The 27,594-nt window shown below is 37.8% G+C and overlaps 1 protein-coding gene across 4 annotated transcripts in view; it reads right to left on the reverse strand.

Moving 5' to 3' along the window:
• AFG2A (AFG2 AAA ATPase homolog A) overlaps positions 1 to 27,594 on the reverse strand; it is a 327,555-nt gene that overhangs the window by 19,700 nt on the left and 280,261 nt on the right. Inside the window, exon 16 of one of the 4 annotated variants that reach the window (XM_074396933.1) lies at positions 527 to 27,204. The exons of the other annotated variants lie outside the window; for them this stretch is intronic. Within the exon in view, the coding sequence (XP_074253034.1) occupies positions 27,118 to 27,204 (87 nt within the window). The 3' untranslated portion in view covers positions 527 to 27,117. Of the gene's footprint in view, positions 1 to 526; positions 27,205 to 27,594 lie in introns of those variants that run through there. 4 annotated transcript variants of the gene reach the window in all.

A 27,594-nucleotide genomic window follows, 5' to 3' on the forward strand; every position in this document is an offset into this window, starting at 1 on the left:
ACTAGGTACTATTTCAAGTGGTGTTTCACTAGCTTTGTGTGTTTGTTGGCCATACAGTAAAGATTCTTAACTTAGAGTCTATGGATATCTAAATGGATCTAAGAATACACTGAAACTTATGAAAACATATACCCATGTATACATATTATAAATTTTTCTATAGAGAAGGTTCAAAACTTTATAGTCTAAAAAGGATTTAAAACCAAAAAGGGTTAGGAACCACTGCTCCATCGTAACTATATTTCAAACCTTCTTAAATCCTCTGAATGCTTCATCATAATACCTGCTTTCCCCTTTACAGGTGATGTAGGCCAGAATACAGTTTGGCTGGAATTGTCACAGTTGGGGAGTACAGGAAATACCAACTGGAGCTGCTCATGCTGGAGGTGAGTGGGTTTTATTTTTGTAGATCATTCTCTTGTACCCTAGAAAACGTCAACAGCTGCCCCTGAGTATAACTAAATGCTTGTTTAGATCTTTTCCGATATGAAGAGAAACCTGAAGACCTGTTTCTTATTTTCATCTATTTTTTTAAATTATTATTATTATTTTTTATTTTTTATTTTTTGAGACGGAGTTTTGCTGTTGTTACCCAGGCTGGAGTGCAATGGCACGATCTCGGCTCACCGCAACCTCCACCTCCTGGGTTCAAGCAATTCTCCTGCCTCAGCCTCCCGAGTAGCTGGGATTACAGGCGTGCACCACCATGCCCGGCTAATTTTTGTATTTTTAGTAGAGACGGGGTTTCACCTTGCTGACCAAGATGGTCTCCATCTCTTGACCTCGTGATCCACCCGCCTCAGCCTCCCAAAGTGCTGGGATTATAGACGTGAGCCACCGCGCCCGGCCTTTTCATCTATTTTTTTTAAAAATAGGGTAATACAACTGCAAATTTAAGCACACTAGTTAAGGAATGCAAAATCGAAGTTCCCAAGATAAGATTAGACTTTACAAGTGGCATGTATTAACTATGCGTAATTTCAGTTAACCGGTGAGTGAATTTAAATGCATACAGGTTTGGAGGTTTGATAACAACACTATATACTGAGTATTTAGAAACTGAAGAAGTTGTTTCCTTATCTGCAAAATTATATGGGTGGCTGTCTTATAAGGAATGAGGTATACTCTGAACTCTATTTCCTGCATGTCCACTAAAAAGGAAACAAAGAAAGGGAAATCTCTGATATTACTGATCTGAAAGCCCATAGTATATCTAGCTGTTGCATTTTTAACAACAACAAAAATTATATATGTGATGTAACTGAAAGAAATGACACATACATGTAAAAAGCCATATACGCCAAATTTTCATTACAGTTATTCTTTGTTCAGGCCAAGATGGAGAATAAAGATGATTCAGGTTTTGAAAACTTTAATCAAAATACCTACACATTTTTTTCCCTCTCTGATCATTATCTATTATTTAATATATTATTAACCTAAACGTACTTTCTTAACTATTATTACCTATACTATTTTGCAAGAATGCAAATAAGAGAATAAGCGTTTTATCCAGTTCAGCACTGAGAAAAGCCAAAGTCTCCTAAAGAAAGATTTAAAACTGTCTGCTTTAAAAATACTAAAAATTATGAGAAAGACTGTAATAGCAGGCCACAGATATGGAAAAAGTTGTAGAAAAAGAAGGGTGAATGAAACTACTTGTTGATCATGAATAAACATGTTTCAAAATTTCATTTAAAAGGCATAATTAAATTATCACTTGGTAAGGTTGTTTTGGTATTGGAAATGCAGCAGTTGGTATACTTGAAGAACTAATGGTGAATTTTTAGATTATTTGTCTAGTTTTTAAAACCTAAAGACATAAAGTTGAGTAACTTAAATTGAGTATGTACATTTCTACACTTTACATCATCATTTTAACTAAATGACCTTTCTTCAGATTTTCAGCCATCAAAAAAACAAACAAAAAAAGTATCAATGGAAACAGACCAGTAGACATTTGTAACTGAGCAGAAATTTTTCAGAGATTTGAGTCAACTGGACACAAGGGGATTATGATACAATGGAGACTATTTTGCAGTCTGAATCAATGTACTCTCTATTATGAATGATAATACATACACATAAAAGCACCCTATAATATTGTAAAAAGGAGATAACTGAAACAAGTGCCAAGAATTTCCTCTTGAGGCTGTACATTTTCATTTGGAAGTCTAATTACTGAACTTTAGACAAGCTATACCTTGGTAACAAGCATCTCCATTTTAGCATGCTGGCATCTATCTGGAAATAAAACCAGACCAATTTGGACAGTGTATTCAAGATATCTTTTGTAGACATTTTAAGTTACACTGAAGAATGTGAAAGCCAGTAGAAACTCTTTTTTTTTTTTTTTTTTGAGATGGAGTCTTGCTTTCTTGCCCAGGCTGGAGTGCAGTGGTGCAATCTCAGCTCACTGCAACCTCTGCCTCCTGGGTTCAAGCAATTCTCCTGCCTCAGCCTCCCAAGTAGCTGGGATTACAGATGTGTGCCACCATGCCCAGCTAATTGTTGTGTTTTTAGTAGAGAGGGGGTTTCACCATGTTAACCAGGCTGCTCTTGAACCCCTGACCTCATGATCTGCCTACCTCAGCCTCCCAAAGTGCTGGGATTACAGGCGTCAGCCATCATACCCGGCTTGAAATTCCTAATTACTTCACAAGTCTGTCCTACTTCCCACCAACTCTCTTCTCTTTGAAAAAAATATATCTATATCCATATGCATGCGTGCACACACAGACACAGACACACACACATTTGCAGATGCATATAAATTCACAAGATGTGGTGTAAGTTTAAGCACTGTACTAAAGTGTGATGTGCATGTTGCCATCAGTAGTTCCAAGGCCTAGCACTTGCGAATCTTTTAAAATCAACAAGGCTGTTAAGATCCTATCACTCTGGCAGCAACCTGGCAAAGCTGTGCCTTTAACAAAAGAATTCTGTAATAAAACGAGATTTTACATGCTGAAACAAAATATTTTAAAACATATTTCTTCTGATTGCTTGTTTTAATAATATCAATGGAATTTAAACCCCCTCCCCCCACATCAACAAATGTTCCCATGGAAGGTTACATTAAGTTTTGGGTTACCTTCAGAATTATTAATTTTTTATATCAATCTTTGAATGAACACTTGATTTGTTTTCTTTAAGAAAAACCCCAAGTCCTGAAAAAACGTTAAGGCTATGTACCTTTATGTGACCAGGGTAACTAAGCAAAGGGGACTCATGAGTGGTTTTTACACTATATCCTGTGAATGTCTCTGAGCAAAGTAGACTAAATTCTGCCTCAGCCACTCCTATTTATACAAATGTGTGCAATCAGTTGTGACATCTGCTGTATATTAGGCCCGAATGGCTAGGGATGGAAAGCCAATTTGAATCTTAAGGAGGAATTTATAAAAATGATATTACTGGATTGAATTGAACTTAAGGAAAGCAGTGTGGCTGGGTCTCAGTGGGCCAGCTGGAAGTAGGGACTGGGATGCCATCAGGATTCTGTCTCCATGGTTTTTGTCTCTGCTTCTCTCTGTACTTTGGCCTTACATGACCAGGCACATTGCTGTGTTTTACATCTCACAGCTTCACCCATAAGAAAGCCCTAATTTTCTCAGTTCCAGTAATCAAAACTCTATAGAAAGTCTCCAATTGGCCCAGTCTAGTTGTCACTATGATGAGGACAAATTGAATTAGGTCATTTCCTATGCTCTAAATAAACTAGGTGTCAATCGAACCTATCACAAAATAATAAAAGCTATTTATGGCAAACCTACTGCCAATATCATACTGAATGGGCAAAAGCTGGAAGTATTCCCTTTGAAGTCTGGCACTAGACAAGGATGCCCTCTCTCACCACTACTATTGAATATAGTATTAGAAGTTCTAGCCAGAGCAATCAGGCAAGAAAAAGAAATAAAGGGTATTCAATTAGGAAAGGAGGAAGTCAAATTGTCTCTATTTGCAGAAGACATGATTGTATATCTAGAAGACCCCATCATCTCAGCCCAAACTCTCCTTAAGCTGATAAGCAACTTCAGCGAAGTCTCAGGATACAAAATCGATGTGCAAAAATCACAAGCATTCCTATATACCGATAACAGACAGAGAGCCAAATCATGAGAAAACTCCCATTCACAATTGCTACGAGAAGAATAAAATACCTAGGAATATAAGTAACAAGGGATGTGAAGGGTCTCTTCAAAGAGAACTACGAACCACTGCTCAAGGAAATAGGAGAGGACACAAACAGATGGAAAAACATTCCCTGCTCATGGTTAGGAAGAATCAATATCATGAAATGGCCATAATGTCCAAAGTAATTTATAGATTCAATGCTATCCTCATCAAGCTACCATTGCTCTTCTTCACAGAACTGGAAAAAAAAACACCTTAAACTTCATATGGAAACAAGAAAGAGCCTCCATAGCCAAGACAATCCTAAGCTAAAAAACAAAAAACAAAGCAAAGCTGGAGGCATCACACTACTTGACTTCAAACTATACTACAAGGCTACAGTAATCAAAACAGCATGGTACTGGTACCAAAACAGAGATATAGACCAATGGAACAGAACAAAGGCTTCGGAAGCAATGCCACATCAACCATCTGATCTTTGACAAACCTGACAAAAACAAGCAATAGGAAAAGGATTCCCTATTTAATAAACGGTGTTGGGAAAACTGGCTAGCAATATGCAGAAAGCTGAAATTGGACCCCTTCCTTACACCTTACACAAACATTAACTCCAGATGGATTAAAGGTTTAAACATGAGACCTAACACCATAAAAACCCTAGAAGAAAACCAAGGCAATACCATTCAGGACACAGGCATAGGCAAATACTTCCAGATTAAAACATCAAAAGCAATGGCAACAGAGCCAAAATAGACAAATGGGATCTAATTAAACTTAAGAGCTTCCGCACAGCAAAAGAAACTATCATTAGAGTGAACCAGCAACCAACAGAATGGGGAAAAATTTTTGCAAGTTACCCATCTGACAAAAGGCTAATACTCAGAATCTACAGAGAATTTAAACAAATTTACAAGAAAAAAACAACCCCATCAAAAAGTGGAGGAACAATATAAACAGACACCTCTCAAAAGAAGACATTTATGCTGCCAACAAACATATGAAAAAAAGCTCTTCATCACTGGTCATTTGAGAAATGCAAATCAAAACCACACTGAGATATCATCTCATGCCAGTTAGAATGGCGATCATTAAAAAATCAGGAGACAACAGATGCTGGAGAGGATGTGGAGAAACAGGAATGCTTTTATACTGTTGGTGGGAGTGTAAATTAGTTCAACCATTATGGAAGACAATGTGGCGATTCCACAAGAATCTAGAAATAGAAATACCATTTCACCTAGCAATCCCATTACTGGGTGTATACCCAAAGGATTATAAATCATTCTATTATAAAGACACATGCACACGTATATTCATTGTGCTACTATTTACAATAGCAAAGACTTGATACCAACCCAAATGCCCATCAATGATAGACTGGATAATGAAAATGTGGCACATATACACCATGGAGTACTATGCAGTCACAAAAATGGATGAGTTCATGTCCTTTGCAGGGACACAGATGAAGTTGGAAACCATCATTCTCAGCAAACTGACACAAGAACAGAAAACCAAACACCACATGTTCTCACTCATAAGTGGGTGTCGAACAATGAGAACACATGGATACAGGAAGGCGAACATCACACACCGGGGCCGGTTGTGTGATGGGGGAGCTAGGGAAGGGAAAGCAGTGGGTGGGGGAATTGAGGAGGGATAACATCAGGAGAACTACCTAATGTAGATGACGGGGATGGATGTAGCAAACCACCATGGCGTGTGTCTACCTATGTAACAATCCTGCACAATCTGCACATGTACCACAGAACTTAAAGTATAATAAAAAAAGAAAAAAAAAAAAAAGAAAACTGCCTGCCCTACTAACACAGTTTCAGTATACACTATACTCCTAGTCATACTGGCTTCAACACAGTGGTAGTATGTCCCTTTTTCTTTTCCTTATACCACTTAATCTGACCAAGTCTCCTGGATTTGATGTTGATTTATGTGGGATCATGTGAATACTTAAAAATTACAATCCTGTCCAGATGGGGTTAACTAATGGGTAAAGAATAGGTCTGGAAGGGATTCTAATGGTTGTACTTTGTCCTTTGCCTCATCCTAAGGATAAACACATTAGATAAAAACTTAGTGGTGAGCCTGTTCATGTTCTCAGTACATTACTTCTATAGCTGGTATTTGATAATTATATCACTGAGTTTTTACTCACTGAGCCACACTAGGGCTATCTATAACCAAAGAAATCTTATAGAGTCTGTGTTACTATCCTGCCACCCTCATCAGAGCTGGTGCTTGCATCTGCTGCTGGGAGACCAGAGGACAGGTCAGTTCAGTTCAGCTACGCCCAACATTACTCCCCTCCGAAGCTAAGAGTGGAACCCAAGCCACTGCACATCCTGCAGACCTGTCCACAGCCTGTGGCATCAGAGAACTTCTCCAGCTGGCTGATAAGAGACATGGGTGACCAATTCTCCTCTGAAGGAAGAACCAAAGTTAAAGGTGAATAATCACAGCCCAAACTGAGTGCCTATCACAGAGTTCACTGGAAGAATCTATGACAGACACACAAAATAAAGTAACAAGAAGCTGGCAGAGGTCAAACCCTGAGAGGCTTAAAGTCTTTGGAAAGGGTAGGTGGGAGTACTCTTCAGCATCTCTAGGTCTTGTGGCAGACTGCTGGCATCTGAACTCAGGCAGGGTGTCTCTGCCCTTGTGAGCACAAGTACAGGAGTGGACCGTCATTTGGGGACTTCTTGAGGACACTGCCTTGTTTACGCAGTGTCCTTTCCCTCTTGCCCTAAGCCTGAGCTGTAGTAGCAGCTGCCATATTGGTGCACACAGGTTGTGGGAGTGTGTTCTCCGCAGGATCCTTCAACCCTTGTCTCTTCACATCATTTAATCCCTTGCAGACATTCCCCAGCCCCAGCCTGGATTGTGGTAGCCCAGACAGGGTGGCTATACCTAGAGAAGCAGCAGGATTTGCAGCAGTCTGTCCTAAGGGACTGCCACTCCTAGGGGAAGGAAAAGGGTGCCAGACAAGGGAGCAACCTGTGGGACAAAAGAAATTAGCATGCAGGTTTTGAGTCCTAGAACTGTCTGCCTGTGGGAAGTTTCCTTCAGCAGAGGCACAGATGCAGTGCTGGGCTAAGTGGGGAAACACTGTGGTTCTACCCCAGCAGTTTGGTAGCCCCAGTGCTCGTGAAGGGACCTGGAGAAGGAGACTTCTTCTACCCGTCACCTATCACTGCAGACGCAGCTGGGCCAGGAGCTTGGCATGGGTGCACCTATAGATGGCCTCTCTGGAGCACTTTGGGGTAGGGTCACAATCCCTCTCTACATCAATGTCAGCATTGCAGATCCACAGAAGTGCCTTGTCTGATCTGAATATCCAGAACATCAGGACAGGAGTGTGACAGGAAGGTAGATCGTTTCTGTGCTGGTCTGGAAGAGGAGCTGAGGTAGTTCTCTCCCTTTCTCCTGCAAAGACCTCAGTGCCTTTCATGGAGCGCTCTCCTGGTTGCTTCTGTCAAGGCTGGGACTTCTGTCCACCGCTGGGGCATTGCATATATCCATCTGCTTAAGCTGCAGCTGGTTGTTTTTTTTTTTAACCTGTGGGTACCTCCTAATGGTCTGAAAGCTGAACTGTTCAACTTAGTGAAAAATATTCTGGGAAAAAATTAAAAAGTGCACACCACTGGGGAATGAGGCAAGCTTCACGGGACCTCTGCCATTCCAGCCCCACAAGACAGTGAAGCTGTTCACACACCCAGCACACTGCTACTACAACCAGCATTTGAGAAAGCCACTGAACAAAGATGTTTTATAACCAAGAAATTTGTAGAGCCCCTCATTGAAAGCACTCAGAGCCTAAGGTAGGTGACTATAAACTACACACATTAAAGTCATATCCTCAGGGGGAATTTTTTTTAACCTAGTAGAATAAAGAATAAATTCAAATATAGTAAGAAAAAATTGTCTGCCCAAATGATAAGGAACCAGAAAAATAATTCTGGCAATATGAAAAAACAGAGTTCTACAATACCCTTTAAAGATCTCACTAACCTCCCAGCAATGGATCCAAACCAAAACAAAATCTTTGAAATTCCAGATAAAAAAAATTCAAAATGCTGTCTATTAAGTTGCTCAATGAGATCCAAAAGAAAAATTGAAAACCAACTTAAAGAAATCACAATAACAATTTAGAATATGAAGGAAAAGTTTTTCAAAGAGATATATTTTGAAGAAAAACCAGAACTTCTAAAAATGAAGGACATATTTTGGGAATTACAAAATGCAATTCAAAGTTTTGAAACTAGACTAGACCAAGGAGAAGAAAAAATGTCAGAGCCTGAAGACAAAGCTTTTGAATCAACCAAATCAGAAAAAAAAAAATAATAATGAAACAAGAATGAAAAGAAATGAACAAAGTCTTCAAGAAATATGAGATTATACAAAACATCCAAACCTAAGAATCACAGGTGTTCCTGAGAGAGAAGAAAAAGCAAATCATTCAGAAAATCTATTTGAGGGAATAATTGAGGGAAACTTTCCTGGTCTTGCTTAGACACCCAAATACAAGAAGCTCAGAGAACTCCTGGGAGATTGCAAAAAGGACATCACCAAAGCATATAGTCACCAGACTATCTAATGTCAATATGAATGAAGGAATTCTAAGAGCAGTGAGACAAAAGCATCAAATAACCTGAAAGGAAAGGTAAAGGAAAACCTATTCAACTAACAGGAGATTTCTCAGCAGAAACCTTATAAGCCAGAAGTGATTGGTATCCTATCTTTAATCTCTTCAAAAACAGAATAACTGTCAACCCATGACTGCAGACACAGCTGGGGCTTTTCCCATGGGGAGCCAAGTTTTTTGTACCCTGCAAATGTGATTTTTGTGAGAGAGAAATGGTCTTCCTAGACAATCAAATGCTGAGGGAACTTGTCACCACTTGACCAGCCCTATAAGAGATGCTAAAAGGAGTTCTAAATTTCAGAATGAAGGGTCAATATGCACCAGTATAAAAACACCTGAAAACATAAAATTCAGAGCTTATAAAATAGTAACATAATGAAGAAAACAAAACAACTAGATTACAATAAAAATGATCACTAGAACTGTACCTCATATATCAATATTAATGTTGAGCATGGGGCTAGATAGTGGGTCTAAATGCTCCACTTAAAAGATACTGATTAGCACAATGGATAAAGAAACACAAGCCAAGTATCTCCTGTCTTCAAGAGACCTACCTAACTCATAAAGATTCTTATAGACTCAAGGTAAGGGGATGAAAAAAATATTCCACACAAATGAAACCAAAAGCAAGCAAGAATAGCCATTCTTATATCAGATGAAACAGTTTAAATCAACAAAAGTAAAAACAAAACAAAAACAAAAAAACAAAAAACCTAAAGAGGGTCATTATATAATGATAACGGGAACAGTTCCACAAGAAGATATAACAAACCTAAATAAATATGCATCTAACTCCAGGGCTCCCAGATTCATAAAACAAATACTACCAGACCTAAGAAAAGACAAAGAGCAATACAATACTAATGGGGGACTTCAACACTCCACTGACAGCAGTAGACAGACCACTGAGGCAGAAAGTCCACAAAGTAACACCAGACTTAAAAATGGACTTGAAAACAAATGGACCTAATGAATATTTACATAATATTCTACCCCCAAACTGAAGAATGTACATTTTTCTCATCAGCATGTGGAAGATTTTCCAAACAGATTATATAATATTCCACAAATAAGTCTCAATAAATTTAAAAAAAATCAAAATCATATCAAATATCTTCTCAGACCACAGAGGAATAAAACTAGAAACCTAGTCTAAGAAGAACTCTCAAAACTGTATAGATGTAGACATGGGAATTAAAGAATCTGCTCCTGAATGATCCTTGGGTCGACAATGAAATCAAGATGAAAAATTTTGAAATGAATTTAATAGGGACATTATCAAAATCTTTGGGATTCAGGAAAAGCAATGCTAAGAGGAATTAAGTGACTACATTAAAAAGACAGGAAGATCAGACATTGACAAGCTAACATCACACCTCAAGGAACTAGAGAAATAAGAACAAACCAAACTCAAACATAGCAGAAGAAAAGACATAGCAAAGATGAGTGCAGAACTAAATAAAACTGATAGAAAAAAATCAACAAAACAATATAAGGAACCAATAAAATCAAAGGCTGTTTCTTTGAAAATATAAACAAAATTGATAGCTCACTAGCTAGATTAACCAAGAAGAAGGGAGATTCAAATAAGCTCATTTAGAAATGAAAATGGAGTCATTACAACTGATATTACAGAAATACAAAGATCACTGTGAACAACCCATACACACAAACAAGAAAATCTAGAGGAAATTGATAAATTCCTGGAAACATACAGTGCACCAAACTTGAATCAAGAAGAAATAGAAAGTTCAAACAGACCAATAACAAGCAGTGAAACTGAACACATAATTTGAAAGTCTCCAACAATAATAAAAAAGCCCAAGACCAGATGAATTCAAAGCCAAATTCTATCAGACATTCAAAGAATAGTTGGTACCAATTCTAGTGAAACTATTCCAAAAGAATGAGAAAGAGGGAATCCTCCATAACTCATTCTATAATACAAAGCCAGTATTACTTTGGCACCACAGCCAGGAAAGGACATAACAAGAACAACTACAAACCAATATTCCTGATAAATGTAGATGCAAAAATCCTCAGTAAGATACTAGCAAAGGAAATCCAACAGCACATCAAAAGATAATTCACCATGATCAAGTGAGTCTCATCCCAGGAATACAAGAATGGTTCAATATAGGCAAGTCAATGAATGCGATTCACCATATAAACAGAATAAAAAACAAAAACCGTATCATCTCAATAGACAAAGAAAACGCATTCAATAAAACCTAGCATCCCTTTTGATAAAAACCCTCAACAAACTAGGCAGAGAAGGAATATACTTGAAAATAATAAATGCCATCCATGGCAAACCTACAGCCAATACCACACTGAATGGATTGAAAACATTCCCCCTAAGAACCAGAACAAGATAAGGATACCCACTGTCACTATTTTTATTCAACACAGTACTGGAAGTCCTAGTAAGAGCAATCAGGCAAGAGAAAGAAATAAAGGACATCCAAATTTGAAAAGAGGAAGTCAATTTATCTCTGTTTGCCAATGATATGATCTGATACCTAGAAAGTCCTAAAGATTCCTCCAGAAGACTCCTATATTTGTTAAATAAATCCAGTAAAGTCTCAGGTTACAAAATCAACGTACACAAACTAGTAGCACTGCTATACACCAATAACCGCAAAGCTGAGAATTAAATTGATAATATAATCCCATTTACAATAGGTGCAAAAAAAAAAAAAAAAAAACCCGCAACACCTAGTAATATACTTAATCAAAGAGGTGAAAGATCTCTACAAGGAAAAATATAAGACACTGATGAAAGAAATCATAATGACACAAACAGATGGGGAGGTGGAATCATATACTCATGGATTGGAAAAATCATTATTGTGGAAATGACCATACTTCCCAAGCAATCTACAGATTCAGTGCAATCCCTGTCAAAACACTCCCATCAGTTTTCATAGAATCAGAAAGAGCAATCCTAAAATTCCGATGGAACCAAAATAAGCCCAAACAGCCAAAGCAATCCTAAGTAAAAAGAACAAACCTGGATACATCACATTATCGGACTTCAAACCATGCTACAAGGATATTGTAACCAAAACAGCACAATATTAGCATAAAAATGGATCAATAAAACAGAATAGAGAACTCAAACATAAGCCACATATCTTGATATGATTTGGCTGTGTCCCCACCCAAATCTCATCTTAATTTTTAACTCCCACAATTTCCTTGTGCTGTGGGAGGAACCTGATGGGAGGTGACTGAATTATGGAGGTGGGTCTTTCCTGTGCTGTTCTTGTGATAGTGAATGAGTCTCACAAGATGTGGTGGTTTTAAAAACAGGAGTTTCCCTGCATAAGCTCTCTTTTTGCCTGCTGCCACGCCTGTAAGATGTGACTTGCTCCTCCTTGTCTTCCGCCATAATTGTGAGGCCTCCCCTGCCACGTGGAACTCTGAGTCTAATTAAACCTCTTTCTTTTGTAAATTGCCCAGTCTCCAGTATGTCTTTATCAGCAGTGTGAAAATGGACTAATACATATCTATAGCCAATAATCGTTGATGAACTTGACAAAAACATACACTGGAGAAGGGAACACCTCTTTCAATGAATGGTACTGGGAAAACTGGATTGCTATACACAGGAGAATAAAATTGGACCCTTATCTCTCACCATATACAAAAATGAACTCAAGATGGACCAAAGACTTAAATGTAAGACCTGAAACTATAAAAATACTATAAGAAAACCTAAGGAAGATTGCTGGACATTGGTCTAGGCCAAGAATTCATGACCTAGACCTCAAAAGCACAAGTGACAAAACTAAAATGCTTCTGCACAGCAAAAGAAATAAGAGAGTGAACAGACATCCTGAAGAATGGGAGAAAGTATTGTCAAACTATGCCTCTGATAGAGGACTGATATTTGGAATTTATGAAGAATTCAAACAACTCAACAGCAGCAACAAAATAACCCCACTGAAAAGTAGGCCTATTGAGGGGCAGGGAGAGAGAGCATCAGGATACATAGCTAATGCATACTGTGTATAATACTTAGGTGATGGTTTGGTAGGTGCAGTAAACCACCATGGCACATGTTTACCTGTGTAACAAACCTACACATCAGGTACATGTACCCTGAAACTTCAACCATATGAAAAAATGCTCAGCAGCACCATTTATCAGAGAACTCAAAATTAAAACCACAATGAGATATCATCTTACCCCACTCAGAATAGCTGTTATTAAAAAGACAAAAAACAAAAATAGAAAACAACAGATGTTGATGAGGATGCAGAGAAAAAGGAATGCTTATACAGTAATGGTGAGAAGGTAAATTAGTACAACCTCTGGAAAACAGTATGGAGATTTCTCAAATAACTAAAGGTAGAACTACTATTTGATCCTTCAATCACACTACTAGGTATCTACCTAAAGGAAAATAAGTCATTATATAAAAGAGATATCTGCATGTATATGTTTACTACAGTACAGTTCACAATCACAAGGGTATGGAATCAACCTAAGTGCCCATCAACCAATAAGTGGATGGAGAAAACGTGATACACACACACACACACACACACACACACACACACACACCATGAAATATTACCCAGCCAGAAAAAATAACAAAGTAATGTCTCTGACAGCAACTTGGATTGAACTGGAGGCCATTATCCTAAGTGAAGTAACTCAGGAATGGAAAACCAAATATTGCATTTCTCACATGTTTAAGTGGGAGCTAAGCTATGGGTACACAAAGGTATATGGAGTGGTATAATGGACACTGAAGACTCAAAAGCGGGTACGGTGGGAGTGGGGTTAAGGAATGAAAAATTACCTATTGGGTACAAAGTACACTATTCGGGTGATGGGTACACTAAAAGCCCAGACTTCATCACTATACAATTCATCCATGTAACCAAAAAACACTTGTACTCCTAAAGCTACTGAAATAAATAAATAAATCTTAATGGCATGCGGCTTCAATGTTAATATTTGTGAGAAACACTAAATATGTAGAAAAAAGCCTGGGAGAAAAACAGGTACTAAAGGCCAGGATAAATGAGGCCTGATCAGCAAATGAAGCTGATTAAATGCCCTGGACCCCGTTAGATGAAGTGTCTGAATGTGAAAAAGGGGCTGAAACCACAGGCTAACAGAAACACTGAAGAGCTAGGTGTGAGAACCAGCAGCAATGAGGTTGGCCTTGAGAAGCATCATCAGCCCTCTAGTCCTTGAAAGGCTCTCCTATAGAAAAATTAGAACTATCCATCTTGGGAGGCTATGGGAAGCAGAACTAGGATCAATGTTGTAGAAGAAAAGTTTTTGCTCAATACGAGGAAGAAATATATTAACAATTTATAAGCTGGCCAAATATAAGGTAGCTCTAGAGATAGTGACCATATGAGAAGGATACTGCAGATGTTATTTAAGCCCTGGAAAGAAAGTTTGTTCATGGCAGAAAAGAACTTTCAACATGCTATCACCATTGAGTCTACCCCTTTCCCTTTACTTGTACCTACATGCTGGACTTTCTTTCCAGATTCAGTAGGTGAAGCACCTGTGCTGCAAAGATCAGTCCTTCTATTTATGCATGGGGTTCCATTTCCTTTTACCTGAGTCAAACTTTACCACCACCACAAAAACATGTTGTAATCTCTCATCTTATAGATGTAATCTAGTCCCTTCCTTGTCTCCGTATCTAGTTTCATTTCATTTGCAACATTCTTTGGAAGATTTGTCTTTATTTTCCATTTTCCATTTCCTCTCTTCCCATTCTCATTCAAACCCATTCAAATGACACTTCTGACACTCCCCCACTGAATTGTTCTGTCACATCACTCATCCAATGGTCAGTCCTCAGTTTTCAACCTATTTGATCTATTAGCAACATGTGACACCAATGACCCACTCCCACTTTCTTCAATTGGGTTCTAGAACCCCCTCACACTCTCTTTACTCCAGCGACACTTGCTTCCTGGCTGTTCTTGAATGTGCAAAGAACAGCTGTGTTCAGAGCATGTGGACTTACTGCACAGTTGATTCCCCTCAAGTCTTGACAGAAATGTAACTTTTCAGTGACCACACTATTAAAGATTTTCTGTGGCCACCCTGTTAAAACCTACAGCCCTCCCTGTAATCCCATTCTCCTTCCCTGCTTTATTTTGCTCCTCCTCTCTTATTGCCACATCGTATATTTTATTTTGTTGATGGTCTGTTGCCTCTGACACAATAGACTTCTTTATTTTCTTTGTTAATATTATGCTAGTGCCTAGAACCTTATCTTCCACATAGTATGTGGTCAAGAAATAGATGAAAAAATGAGAAAGAACAATGAAGGAAAGAAGGAAAATATATGAAGAGCATAAAATATTTGACTTAATGATAACCGATTTAGGACTTTAGTCTTAACAAGTTGGTTTCTGACCAAATGTGGAATTTATATGCCTTACAGCAGGTGTCATATTAAACTTTACGGTGTATATACTGCTTAGGCAGATGAAGACTTACCAAAAACTAGACAATAACCCCATAAACTTCAGAACCACAAAATTTGTATGCTCATGTGTTCATCTAGGTTCAGGAGAGCTGGCTTTGATTACTACTGAGTTGAAGTGTGCTCTTGGACAGCCTTCCACAAAAATGGGCCTACACTAAATAGCTAGTAACCAAACAACAAGAGTAGAGATTAGGTAGAGATTACCACTAAGTGGAATGTTAAATAAAGCCCTCAGCTGTGATACTAGTTTATATTCCTGAGTGGCTGCAAGTAGTTCCCGAAAGTATTCAAAGTGTGGACTCAATTTGCTCGGCCACACCCTCCTTTTTCCGACCCCATCAGTACCCTGAGCAACTGTCTAGGGGCCCCCTGGCAGAGGTGTCTTTAACTTAGGTGAGCTTGTCTGGTTCAAAGCTGCAAGAACACCACCAAATATGGAGCACTGCAAAACTAATGACCCACGAAGCCTTTCTGACTGAGAAATGTCTGATTTAGGGAGTAATTTTAGTGACTTTGGGGTGCTGTACTTATTCAGAAGGACTCCACGTGAATGTATACTTTTTTTTTTAAAGGCCTTTCTGCTTTGCTACTCCCTATTAGAGAAGTTCAGACTGCAATAGCACAACCCCTCCTTCCCTACTTTGGCATTTAAAAATCCACAGCAGAACCTAATCTATAAGTTTGGCCCTCAGAGCAACAAACAAAGTGGTTATAGGTTATTATAACCAGGTCAATGTGTGATTTGTGAAAAAGTGATGTTTCCCAGAAGCAGAAAATCTGCTTTCCAGAAAAATGTTGAGAGATAGAGGATAAAGATTTTATAAGTAAAAACATGTAAAAAGAAAAACTGCTGGTTATTTAAGCTAAAAAAACTTTGCAGTTGGTGTTGATTTTACAAAAATCAAAAAGCATAAAATAAATAAGATGGACGCAAAATCAAATGTATAAAATCAAAAGCAATTTAATGTTTGATAATTTATTAATTTATCTTTAAATATTTTACTACTGATATAATTTATGTATGAAATATAAAAGTAGATTTTTAAAAATAATTACTTCAGACCACCTATTTCTAAATATATAAGTCATTAAGTCTTGGAGAAATTACAATGCAATAATTTTAAGGCTACTTAGTTTCAAGCTTCAGTGTGACAAAATGAAACCAAAAAAATTTTTTTTTTAGTGTGCTAATGTTTGATTAAAATATGAAGAGACAGTTACAAACTTACCAGCTCTTTTTTTTTTTGAGACGGAGTTTCGCTCTTGTTACCCAGGCTGGAGTGCAATGGCGCGATCTCGGCTCACTGCAACCTCTGCCTCCTGGGTTCAGGCAATTCTCCTGCCTCAGCCTCCTGAGCAGCTGGGATTACAGGCACGTCCCACCATGCCCAGCTAAACTTTTGTATTTTTAGTAGAGACGGGGTTTCACCATGTTGATCAGGATGGTCTTGATCTCTTGACCTCCTGATCCACCCGCCTTGGCCTCCCAAAGTGCTGGGATTACAGGCTTGAGCCACCGCACCCGGCCCACCAGCTCTGACTCTTAAGAACACTGTGGAGTCAGTATTTTCCTTTAGGGGAGAAGGGCTGTTCTATGCAACTCAACTCACTTAGGAAACCCTATGCTTAGGTCCTTGTTCTATGCTCTAGGGGAACAGGGGAATATAAAGAAAACCTCAAGGAGTCTGAAATTCTGAAATGAGAACAAGACCATTGTATAAATGCGTATTTTAGAAGTACAGTGATGTAACTGACATAGGAGAAACAAAATGCTGGTGTAGAAATAATTATATTGAAGATGGTGATAATAGCACTATTAGCACTACCACCTCCACCATCACTGATGTCCAAGTATTCTATGCCTTCACATAAGTTATCGAATCTATCCAACAATCTATCCAAACCCCAATTTATAAATGAAGAAACTGATTTGAAAGCCTTTAGGTAAATTTTACCAACGTCACACACAGGTAAGTGGTGGGTCCATATTTAAATCCGTATCTGTCTGACTCTAGTACCTTTTCTTTACCTACCATAGCTCAGATGAGGGAGGGAAACCGGCTGCTGGGAGCCTGGTAACATCAAAGAGTAGATCCTTTAGGAATAAGCTTTACAATAATGTGAAGACATGTAGCTGGTGGTGTTGGTGGCAAGGCACTCCATGGAATACGCATTCATGTGAAGGCACAGAGGTGGCATAGGGTGGGCTGTATTAAGGACTCAAAAGCAGTCTGACAGGACCATGGTGGTTTTCTAACTATGCTCTTTGCAGCCTTCTGAGTTCTCCCGAAGTGTCTCAGGTAATGGGAAAAAATGAGAAAGGAACGGCTAAGAATGAAGGGAGAAAAGAGATCCAAGAAGCAGACCTGAGGGACATGTGAGCCCAGCTCCACACTAGGGAGATGGGTCTACAAAAGAGAGGAAGAAGCAGAGGAAATTAGGACAGTCCCACGTGAAAACTGGAAGAGGGCTTTAGGAAGAGGGTATGAATTCTGGCAGATGCAGCAAAAGGTGAGGGAAGCTGAGGACTTAGAGCTGGTTACTAAGCTGGAAAGAAGGAAATAGTGAGGTCAGTTTAGCAGTGTGTACAGAGAGGGAGAGCCCAGACTGCCAGGGAAAAGTGAATTAGGAGTGAGGAAGCGGAGGCAGTAGGTGTGCCAGACTTTTAAGAACTTTGGTGGTAAAAAGGAGACAGGTTGTAACCCAAGAGTAACAATGATCCAAGGAAGGTTTAAAAGGGAACACACTATCCAAAAGTGGTTGTAAAACATGAAATAGTATTTCCAGAGTTAATTTTTAATTTCCTGAGTTCACTGCTATTAAAATCTCAAACTATTTTGGCATTCACATGCTAGCATTCGTATGAACTTAATTGTGAAGATAAATGCAGTAGCAGCTCACAGAGAATCTAAAAATCCTCTGTAAAATTACCGGAAGGGTTACATTACATTTTCCTCAAACTTCTAATCCCCCAACAATTGCAACTATAACATAATAGAGGTCTTTCCTTCAATGGATAAAGTGAAGACAGGTGCCCCAAAAATGTAGTACTCCCCAAATCTAATAACACATACAATAATGATTATTCAAAAACTTCAGAACTTCTCCATTGTCAAATAATTTTCCTTTGTATTCACATTTCATTTGCTTTACCTTAAGTCACCCCTAGTCATGCTGACATCTACCACTGATGATTATATTAGACCTAAAAGTATTCTAAAACAAATGAAAAATACTGACTTCCATTCCTGAAAGTCCTGCTTCCAATTTTCAGGAGGAAATTAAATAATGTATAAATCAAATATTGGGTCTAAGCCCAGACAGCTGAACATCGTTTTGTCCTTTCAAGGCAAAGAGGAAGTGTCTGCTGTGGCAGAGACATGCCAAAAGAAATAAAGCTTAACCTCAGCCCCATGTGAAAGTGATTTTAGATAATCGGGGGTGTCCGCAAATAGGTTAAAAATGGGACCACATACTAACACAGAACTTTCCATGGAAGTAAAAAAAAAATGTACCAAGATCTAACCCCCACCTTAAAAACAAAGTATGTTGGGAAAAGGGCATAGCCCTCAGAAATTCCATATAAAGGCAGTAGAGGAAAGGGAAAGCAGTCAGGGAGGAGAGAATCGACAAAGGAAAATTAAACTGTATTTCCGCTTACCCTTTACCGTAGGTAATCATAACTGCCAAATTCAAAATGAGGTATGTGTGTATGAAGAGGAAGAGAGGAAGGGGAGGAAGGAGAGAGAGATGATAGGAAGACTGTGTGTGTTGGTGGGGAGGTGGGAAGATGGTGACAAAATTATTAACGTCAGGGGTGCACAAACTTATGCTGTAAAGGGCCAGAAAGCAAGTGTTTTGGTCTTGTGGAGAACACAGTTCCTCCTGGAACTACTCAAATCTGTCCTTGTAGTATGGAAGCAGTCATGGGTAATATGTAAATGAATGAGTCTGGATGTGTTCCAATAAAAACTTTATGGACACTGGAATTAGAATTTCATACATTTTTCATGTGTCATGAAGTATTATTTTTCTTTTGAGTTTTCTTCAATCACTTAAAAAGGTAAAATCATTCTTAGCTTGTGGGCTTTACAAAAACAGTTTGTGGGCCATATTTAAATCCTCAAACTGTAGTTTAATGATCCCTCATTTAGGCAGTTAACTCCCCATTACATGGAACATTATGATATTGGCCTTAACTCAAATTTGGGATTCTAGGTAAGAAAAATTGCTGTTCTTTTTGCATTACCTTAACAACAAGATGGTAATGCTAGAAAACATTTATTTGGAACACAGCAGATTCTCCCTAACTCTATAAGAAAGATAAACATCTCTCTCTCTCTCTCTCTCTCTCTCTCTCTCTCTCTCTCTCTCTCTGTCCTACCAGGATACTTATACTAGTATGAAATCAGAGTTTATGTTGTGAAAGACTTTGAAGTCAAACACTATCTAACCATTAACATGCAGCATCATTCAGGGATTAAGAATGACTTTAAAATATTATTCCTTTTATCAGAATTTAATATTTATAAACATCATTTGCAGCACAATGCTAGTCTGAAATCATACATAAGTTTCCCTCATCATTTACATGAAAACCAGAGTGTATATGGAAAGAATTCTTGGTGGAACATATGCTTTACAGATAGCATCCAGAAACTTCATGGAGCATTTGATCTAGATTTCCAGGGACAAAATATAAAAATACAAGGCATTTATGTTCATAGTTTCTGGGAAGCAAAATCACGTTCATACATTAAATGTGTTCTGATACAGAACAAACACTGACTTTACCCTTCTGTGTCACAGAAAATCTTGTAAAACACCCTGGTAGGTGTCTTGATGGGCCTGATACAATCTTGATATAGGAAACATGGCGTTTCCTCCTCCTCTTTCCTTTTTTTCCCTTCCTTATCTTCTTTTATTATCCACCCCTTCCCCCGCTCTTTCTTTCCCTTGACCTTTTTTTTTTTTTTTTTTTTTAAATTTTAAATATCAGGACTTCTTAGTTCTTTGAACAAATGAACTTCTTCTTCGGGGAACTGCCCATCAGCTACGCCAACTCTTTGATAAGCCAGTCATAGAGCCCTGTGGGGCACAGGGGTGGCTATGTGACCTAGCTGATCCAGACAGGGTACTAATGATCTAAGGAAAGGTTAAAAAGAAATACACTATCCAACACGAATTGATACTTCCAGAGTTGGATTTTTATGGTCTAATCACTCCTGGTATCCTGGATCCTAGTTAATGTGTTGAGTATATTATTTGAATCACACAGCAGATTCTCCCAACCCAATAAGAAAAACAAACATGCTTGTTTTAGAGAACTTAGAGGATACTTTAAAAATTGATGGCAAGTTCTTGGTCAGGAACATAATCCTCAATTCTAATATTGCTTATATAAAAATATATCTCTATATATAAGCGATATTATGTATTTGTTCTTTCAACGATGATCTATCCCTTGGTGGTCTGCTGCACAGTACTATTTCTAGCAATCCACTAGCATGTAGAAGCTGTCTTAACTAACCACATGGAAGTGACTACGGTTGAAGGAGAGGGAAAACTACAGAGAGTGGAAAGGCCAAGTGTGTGAAACAAGCAGTGGAGATGAGGAAAGGCTCAGTGAGTAGCCTTTTCATTTTCTCCCCTTCCATTTCTTCCCACCCTGTTTATTTTTTTTTTTAATAGACTTAATTTTTAGGGCAGTTTTAGGTTCACAGTAAAACTGGCCATAAAGTACAGAGTTCCCAGATACTCTTTGCTCTCACACACACACAGCCTGCCCACTATACTCAGTAACTCACATCAGAGTGGTACATTTGTTATAAGTGATGAATCTATATTGTTACATCGTCAAGTGTACAGTGAGATGTATCCACCATTGTAGTGAATACAGTAGTTGCACTGTCCTAAAAATCTTCTGTACTCTGCCTATTAATCCCTCCCTTCCCCTAATCCCTGGCATGCCCTGATCTTTTTTACTGTCTCCATAGTTTTGTTTTTTCCAGACTGTCGTATACTTGGAATCATAGAGTATGCAGCCTTTTCAGATTGGCTGCTTCCATTTAGTCATATACATTTAAGGTTCTCCCATGTATGGTCATGGCCTTACAGCTCATTTTCTTTTTAGCACTGAGTAATATTCCATTGTCTGGATTTACCACATTTTATTCATCCATTCACCTGTTGAAGGACATCTTGGTGGTTTCTGTTCTGTTTTTAGTGTCATTCATTTGTTTAAATTTCTTTCTTCTGCTTTAAAAAACATCAAAGGTAGATGGGGTCTTAATTAGCAACCCACATAATCCACAAAATAGGTATGAGAAAACTGAGGCCAGGAAGTGAAGTGAGTGGCCAGTGGCACTGTTCTCTTCCCAGTGCTTTTGTCTATGCCTAAACTCCAACATCTGACAACACCTCACTGGCAGCCTTTAGATCTAAAGATCAGCTACTCTCTGGATTGCGATGTTTACCTCAAGTTTAACACCTCAAATGTCACTTTCTTCCCCCTTTATTCCACGTTATAAAAGAACATGATTCACATATCTTTGAGAATTTTTGTAGGCCATTTGCTTTCTAATATTAGAAACAAATATTTGGGTACCTTTCATCTTAGAAGGGAGACATATTTTCCTGCTAGCTTTGTAATTACTCCTAAAAACCGATGAAAAACATCTTATCCCTACCCTTCTTCCCTTTATTCATGAAATAGTTCGAAAATCTGCCCACATATATTCATGCAATTGTATCTTGAGAGCTTCAAATATATCAATTTAAATAAAAAACACAATATGGCTGTAGTGGCCAAAAAAGTAAATTTTCACAATGATAGTACTTTTAACCAAGATACCAAAATAACATTAAAAACAACAACAACAACAACAACAACAACAACAACAAAAAACAGGCTGGGCTTGGTGCCTCATGCCCATAATCCCAGCACTTTGGGAGGCCGAGGTGGGCGGATCACCTGAGGTCAGTAGTTCAAGACCAGCCTGGCCAACATGGTGAAACCCAGTCTCTACTAAAAATAAAAAATTAGCCGGGTGTGCTGGTGTGCGCCTATAGTCTCAGCTACTTGGTTGCAGTGAGCCGAGAGCACACCACTGCACTCCAGCCTGGGTGACAGAGTGAGACTCCATCTCAAAACAAACAAACAAACAAAAATGAAAACTAAAAATGCTAATATCTGAAAATTTATGGTACCAGCTGATGTGTAATTGCTAGTTTCTCATGATTATCAAGGTAAATACAATACTATGCAACGAATGCTTTTTTTTGATTATTGTAGTAGGCAGAATAATGCACACCCCAAAGGTGTCCACCTCCTAATCCCTAGAACCGTGAATATGTTATGTTACATGTCAAGGGGACATTAGGGTTACACGTGGAATTAAGACTGCTAATCACCTGACCCTAAAATAGGGAGATTATCCTGGATTATCTGGATATGTCAAATGTAATCAGAAACATCCTTTAAATACGAAACAGGAAGGCATAGGTCAGAAACAGGATACCTGAAGATACTAGGCTGATAGCTTTGAAGCTGGAGGAAAAGGCCATGAACCAAGGAATGCAGGGGGGCTCAGAAAGCTGAAAAAGGCAAAGAAATGGATTATTCCTAAAAGGCTCCATAAAGGAGTACCAGCCCTGAGGATATCTTAATCTTAGTTCATTAAGACCTTTGTCAGATTCCTGGCTTCCAGAACTGTAAGATAATAAATTCATGTTGTTTTACGCCTCTATGTGTATGGCAACTTGTTACAGCTGGGATAGAAAACTAGTGTTTCTTTATAAAAGAACATAACTTTATCAATTAAAATGGTGGTAGTACATAATCTATTAATTAAAAAATAGTAGTGATAGAGTAATAACAGCTATTATCTAAGAAGTATCCTATAAATTATTTCCAATCTTCACAATGCTTATGAAAGTTAAGTATTACTACTGCTGTTTTACAGAGACTCAGACAGGTTCACTAAATTACTCAGTGTAATATAGTTGATAAACGGCAGAGCTAGGATTGGAACTCAGGTCTACTAAATGCCACTGCCTATGCTTTTTCCACCTGAAGAACCTGCACACTAAACCTCGTAAGAAAGTATTAGTTAGCATTGCATGTGGTAGTGTCCTCTGCAGTATGTATGACTCTATCATTAAATTCAAAATAGCCTAATTAAAAGATATTGGAGTTAAAAACTTGTTCTTATGTAAATGTATGCACATTTATTCCCAATCCCTTAGCTGTATTACTTTTATACTGTAATAAACCTTTAAAAATATTGCTTTCCAGTAACTCATGTATTGATTGCTCAATTTGAGCTAACTGGTCAGTTAACTTCTACTTATTGATGATCTACTGGTAATAGCAATGATAATTACAACTCTCATTTTTTGAACTCTTCAGTATGTGCTGACATCTACATTGGATAGTCACTTCCATTTTTCTCCAGTGAAATGAAAAATTGGATTAGCTATAATCCTTGGTTCATGATACGTACAAGTTCTTTCTATGGATGATATAATTTAATTTTCACAATGACCCTAGGAACAAAGTACTATTATATCTACTATACCATTATAAACTTTCCAGAGTCATAGAGTTAGTAAATGGCAGAGATGGAATTCAAATTTAGCTTTTCCTAATTTCAGAGACTGAGTTATTTATCTCTTTGCTATACTTCCAACTTGTATGTATATTTTATATACATTAGTTCTATGAAAGCCTTTAAAAAGAAACTCTTTCTTTTACAAAGAGATAAAGCAAACTCACAGTAGGAGAAAAATTAAAACATTTCAGATTTGACATGGTCCTAAATTCTATTACAGTGTCCAAGAGATACATGGTGCCATTTACATCAGAAATATACAGATGAAGGTTTAAAATTTCCCCTTAAAGGCTCAGCACATGACTCACCCTAATGTGTAAACGTAACTAATTTCTGGAATGTACATACTGAAGAAAAAGCATCAGTACTGTACTTCATGCATTTATCACATGCTTTATATTTATATATTTATATTTTGATAAATGAAAATTAAGGCAAAAGACAAAAAAACAGAAATCTATATTAAGAAAATTGCTCAAAGCATACAATTAGAAGGAAATTAAACAACCTGCTCCCAAGTAACTTTTGTGTAAATGATAAAATTAGGGCAGAAATCAAGAAATTATTTGAAACTAATGAGAACAAAGACAAAACATACCAGAATCTCTGGGACACAGCTAAGGCAGTGTTGACAGGGAAGTTTATAGCATGAAAAGCTCACATCAGAAAGTTAGCAAGACCTCAAATTAACAACCTCCTGTCACAACTAGAGGAACTAGAGTACCAAGGGCAAACAAACCCCAAAGGTTGCAGAAAACAAGAAATCACCAAAATCAGAGCTGAACTGAAGGAAACTGAGACGTGAAAAACCATACAAAAGGTCAATGAATCTGGGAGTTGGTTCTTTGAAAACATTAATAATACAGATAGACCCTAACTAGACTAATAAAAAGAAAGAAGATCCAAATAAACACAATTGGAAATGACAAACAGGACATTACCACTGACCCCACAGAAATACAAGAATCCATCAAAGAGTACTGTGAAGACCTCTATGTATACAAAGTAGAAGCTCTAGAATAAACTGATAAATTCCTAGACAAATACAACCTCCCAAGACTGAACCTAAGACGTTGAATCCCTGAACAGACCAATAACAAGTTCCAAATTTAAAGCAGTAATAAAAAAGCCTACCAACCAAGTAAAGTCCAGGACCAGACAGAATTCTACCAGATGTATAAAGCAGAGCTGGTACCATTCTTACTGACACTATTCCAAGAAATTAGGAGGATGAATCCCTCCCCAGCTCATTCTATTAGGCCAGCATCATCGTGATCCCCAAACCTGGCAGAAACACAACAAAAAAATAAAACTTCAGGCCAATATACTTGATGAAAATCGATAGGAAAATCCTCAACAAAATACTAGCAAACTGAATCCAGTAGCACATGAAAAAGCAAATCCACCATGATCAAGCAGGCTTTATCCCTGGGATGCAAGTTTAGTTCAGCATATATAAATTTAAAAATGTGATTTATTCTATAAACAGAACTAAAAACAAAAACATGATTATGTCAATAGACTCAGAAAAAGCTTTTTGGTACAATTCAACAATGCTTCATTAAAAAAAAAATCCTTAATAAACCAGGCACAGAAGGAACAAACTTCAAAATAATAAGAGCCATCTATGACAAACCCACAGCCACCAACATCATACTGAATGGGCAAGAGATGAAAGCATTCTCCTTAAAAAACAGCACAAGACAAGAATGCCCTCTCTCACCACTCCCACTCACCATAGTACTAGAAGTTCTAGCCAGAGAAATTAGGAAGGAGGAAGAAACGAAAGATATCCAAATAGGAAAAGAGAAAGTCAAACTATCCCTGTTTGCAGACAACATTATTCTATATCTAGAAAACCCCATAATCTCAGCCCCAAAGCTCTTGGATCTGATAAATTCAATAAAAGCTTCAGGTTACAAAATCAATGTACAAGAATCAGTAGCATTCGTGTACATAAAACATCCAAGCCAAGAGCCAAATCAGGAATGCAATCCCACTCACAATTGCCACAAAAATAATAAAATATACCTAAGAATACAGCTAACCAAGGAGGTGACAGATGTCTACAAGGAGAATTATGACACTGCTGAAAGAAATCAAAGATGATACAGAAATGGAAATACATTCCATGCTCATGGATAGGAAGAAATCAATACCGTTTAAATGGCCATACTGCTCAAAGCAATGTACAGATTCAATGCGATTCCTATCAAATTACCAATGACAATTTTCACAGAATTAGAAAAAACTATTTAAAATTCATACGGAACCAAAGAAGAGCCGAAATAGCCAACACAATCTTAAACAAAAAAACGAAGTTGAAGGCATCATGTTATTCAATCTCAAACTATGCGACAAGGCTACAGTAACCAAAACAACATGGTACTGAAACAAAAACAGAAACACAGACCAATGAACAGAATAGAGAACCCAGAAATAATACCATACACCTACAACTATCTGAGTTTTGACAAAGTCAACAAAAACAAGCAATAGAGCAAGGACTCCCTATCAGTAAGTGGTGCTGGGATAATTGGCTAGCCATGTACAGAAGAAGGAAACTGGACCCCTTCATTACATCAACTCAAGATTAAAGATGTAAATGTAAAACCTAAACCTATAAAAACCCTGGAAGATAACATAGGAGATACCATCTGGACATAAGGCCTGGCAAAGTTTAAAAGAGCTTCGCCATTGTGGAAAGCAGTATGACAATTCATCAAAGAATTCAAAACAGAATTATCATTGAAACCAGTAATCACTTATTAATATTAAGCCAGCAATCAGAATTATCATTTAAGCCACTACTGGGTAGATACTCAAAGGAATACATAAATCGTTCCACTATAAAGCCACATGCATATGTATGTTCTCTGCAGCACTACTCACAATAACAAATATATGGAGTTAACCTAGATGCTCATTAATAGAGTGGATAAAGAAAATATGGTACACATATACCACAGAACACTATGCAGCCATACAAAACAAGATCATGTCTTTTGCAGCAACATGGATGAAGCTGGAGACCACTATCCTAAGCAAACTAACGCAGCAGCAGAAAACCAAATACCACATGTTCTCACTTATAAGAAGCTAAAGCACAAGAAGACATGCACACAAAGAGACAAACAACAGACACTGGGGCCTACTTGAGGTTGTTGTGGTAGGGGTGGGCTGGAGGAAGGAGAGGATCAGAAAAAAATACCTGTCAGATACTATGCTTATTACCTGGGTGATGAAATAATTTGTACACCACCCCCCATGACATGCAGTTTACCTGTGTAACAAACCTGCACATGTATCCCTTGAACCTAAAAGTTAAAAAAGAAAAAAAAAAAGGAAAACCAAGGCATATGTCAGTTAAGTCAATTACATAAGAATATAATAAGCTGGACTGCAATAGGACTGTCCCTCCAGGTTATTTTCCTTGCTCCAAAGAGACCAAAGTAATAAAAAATTTTTTTTGTAGTTGATAGTATTTAAAAGAACAAACAAGAGCAAAAGAGGCCAGGAGAACTTCATGCAAACACTATTTGTAAACTCCCCAACAACTACAGGGATCTCATCATTTGGTTTCTGCAGGACCCCAAAATCATTTCCAGAAAAATGAATGCATTGACTCAAGGGAAGAAATGTTATATTTTACAGAGTGTAGCTGTTTGTGGTTGTTTACATGTAACTCGAACACATAAAATGAGAAT

This window comes from Saimiri boliviensis, chromosome 3 (genome assembly GCF_048565385.1).
Source record: "Saimiri boliviensis isolate mSaiBol1 chromosome 3, mSaiBol1.pri, whole genome shotgun sequence".
Lineage (NCBI taxonomy): Eukaryota > Metazoa > Chordata > Mammalia > Primates > Cebidae > Saimiri > Saimiri boliviensis.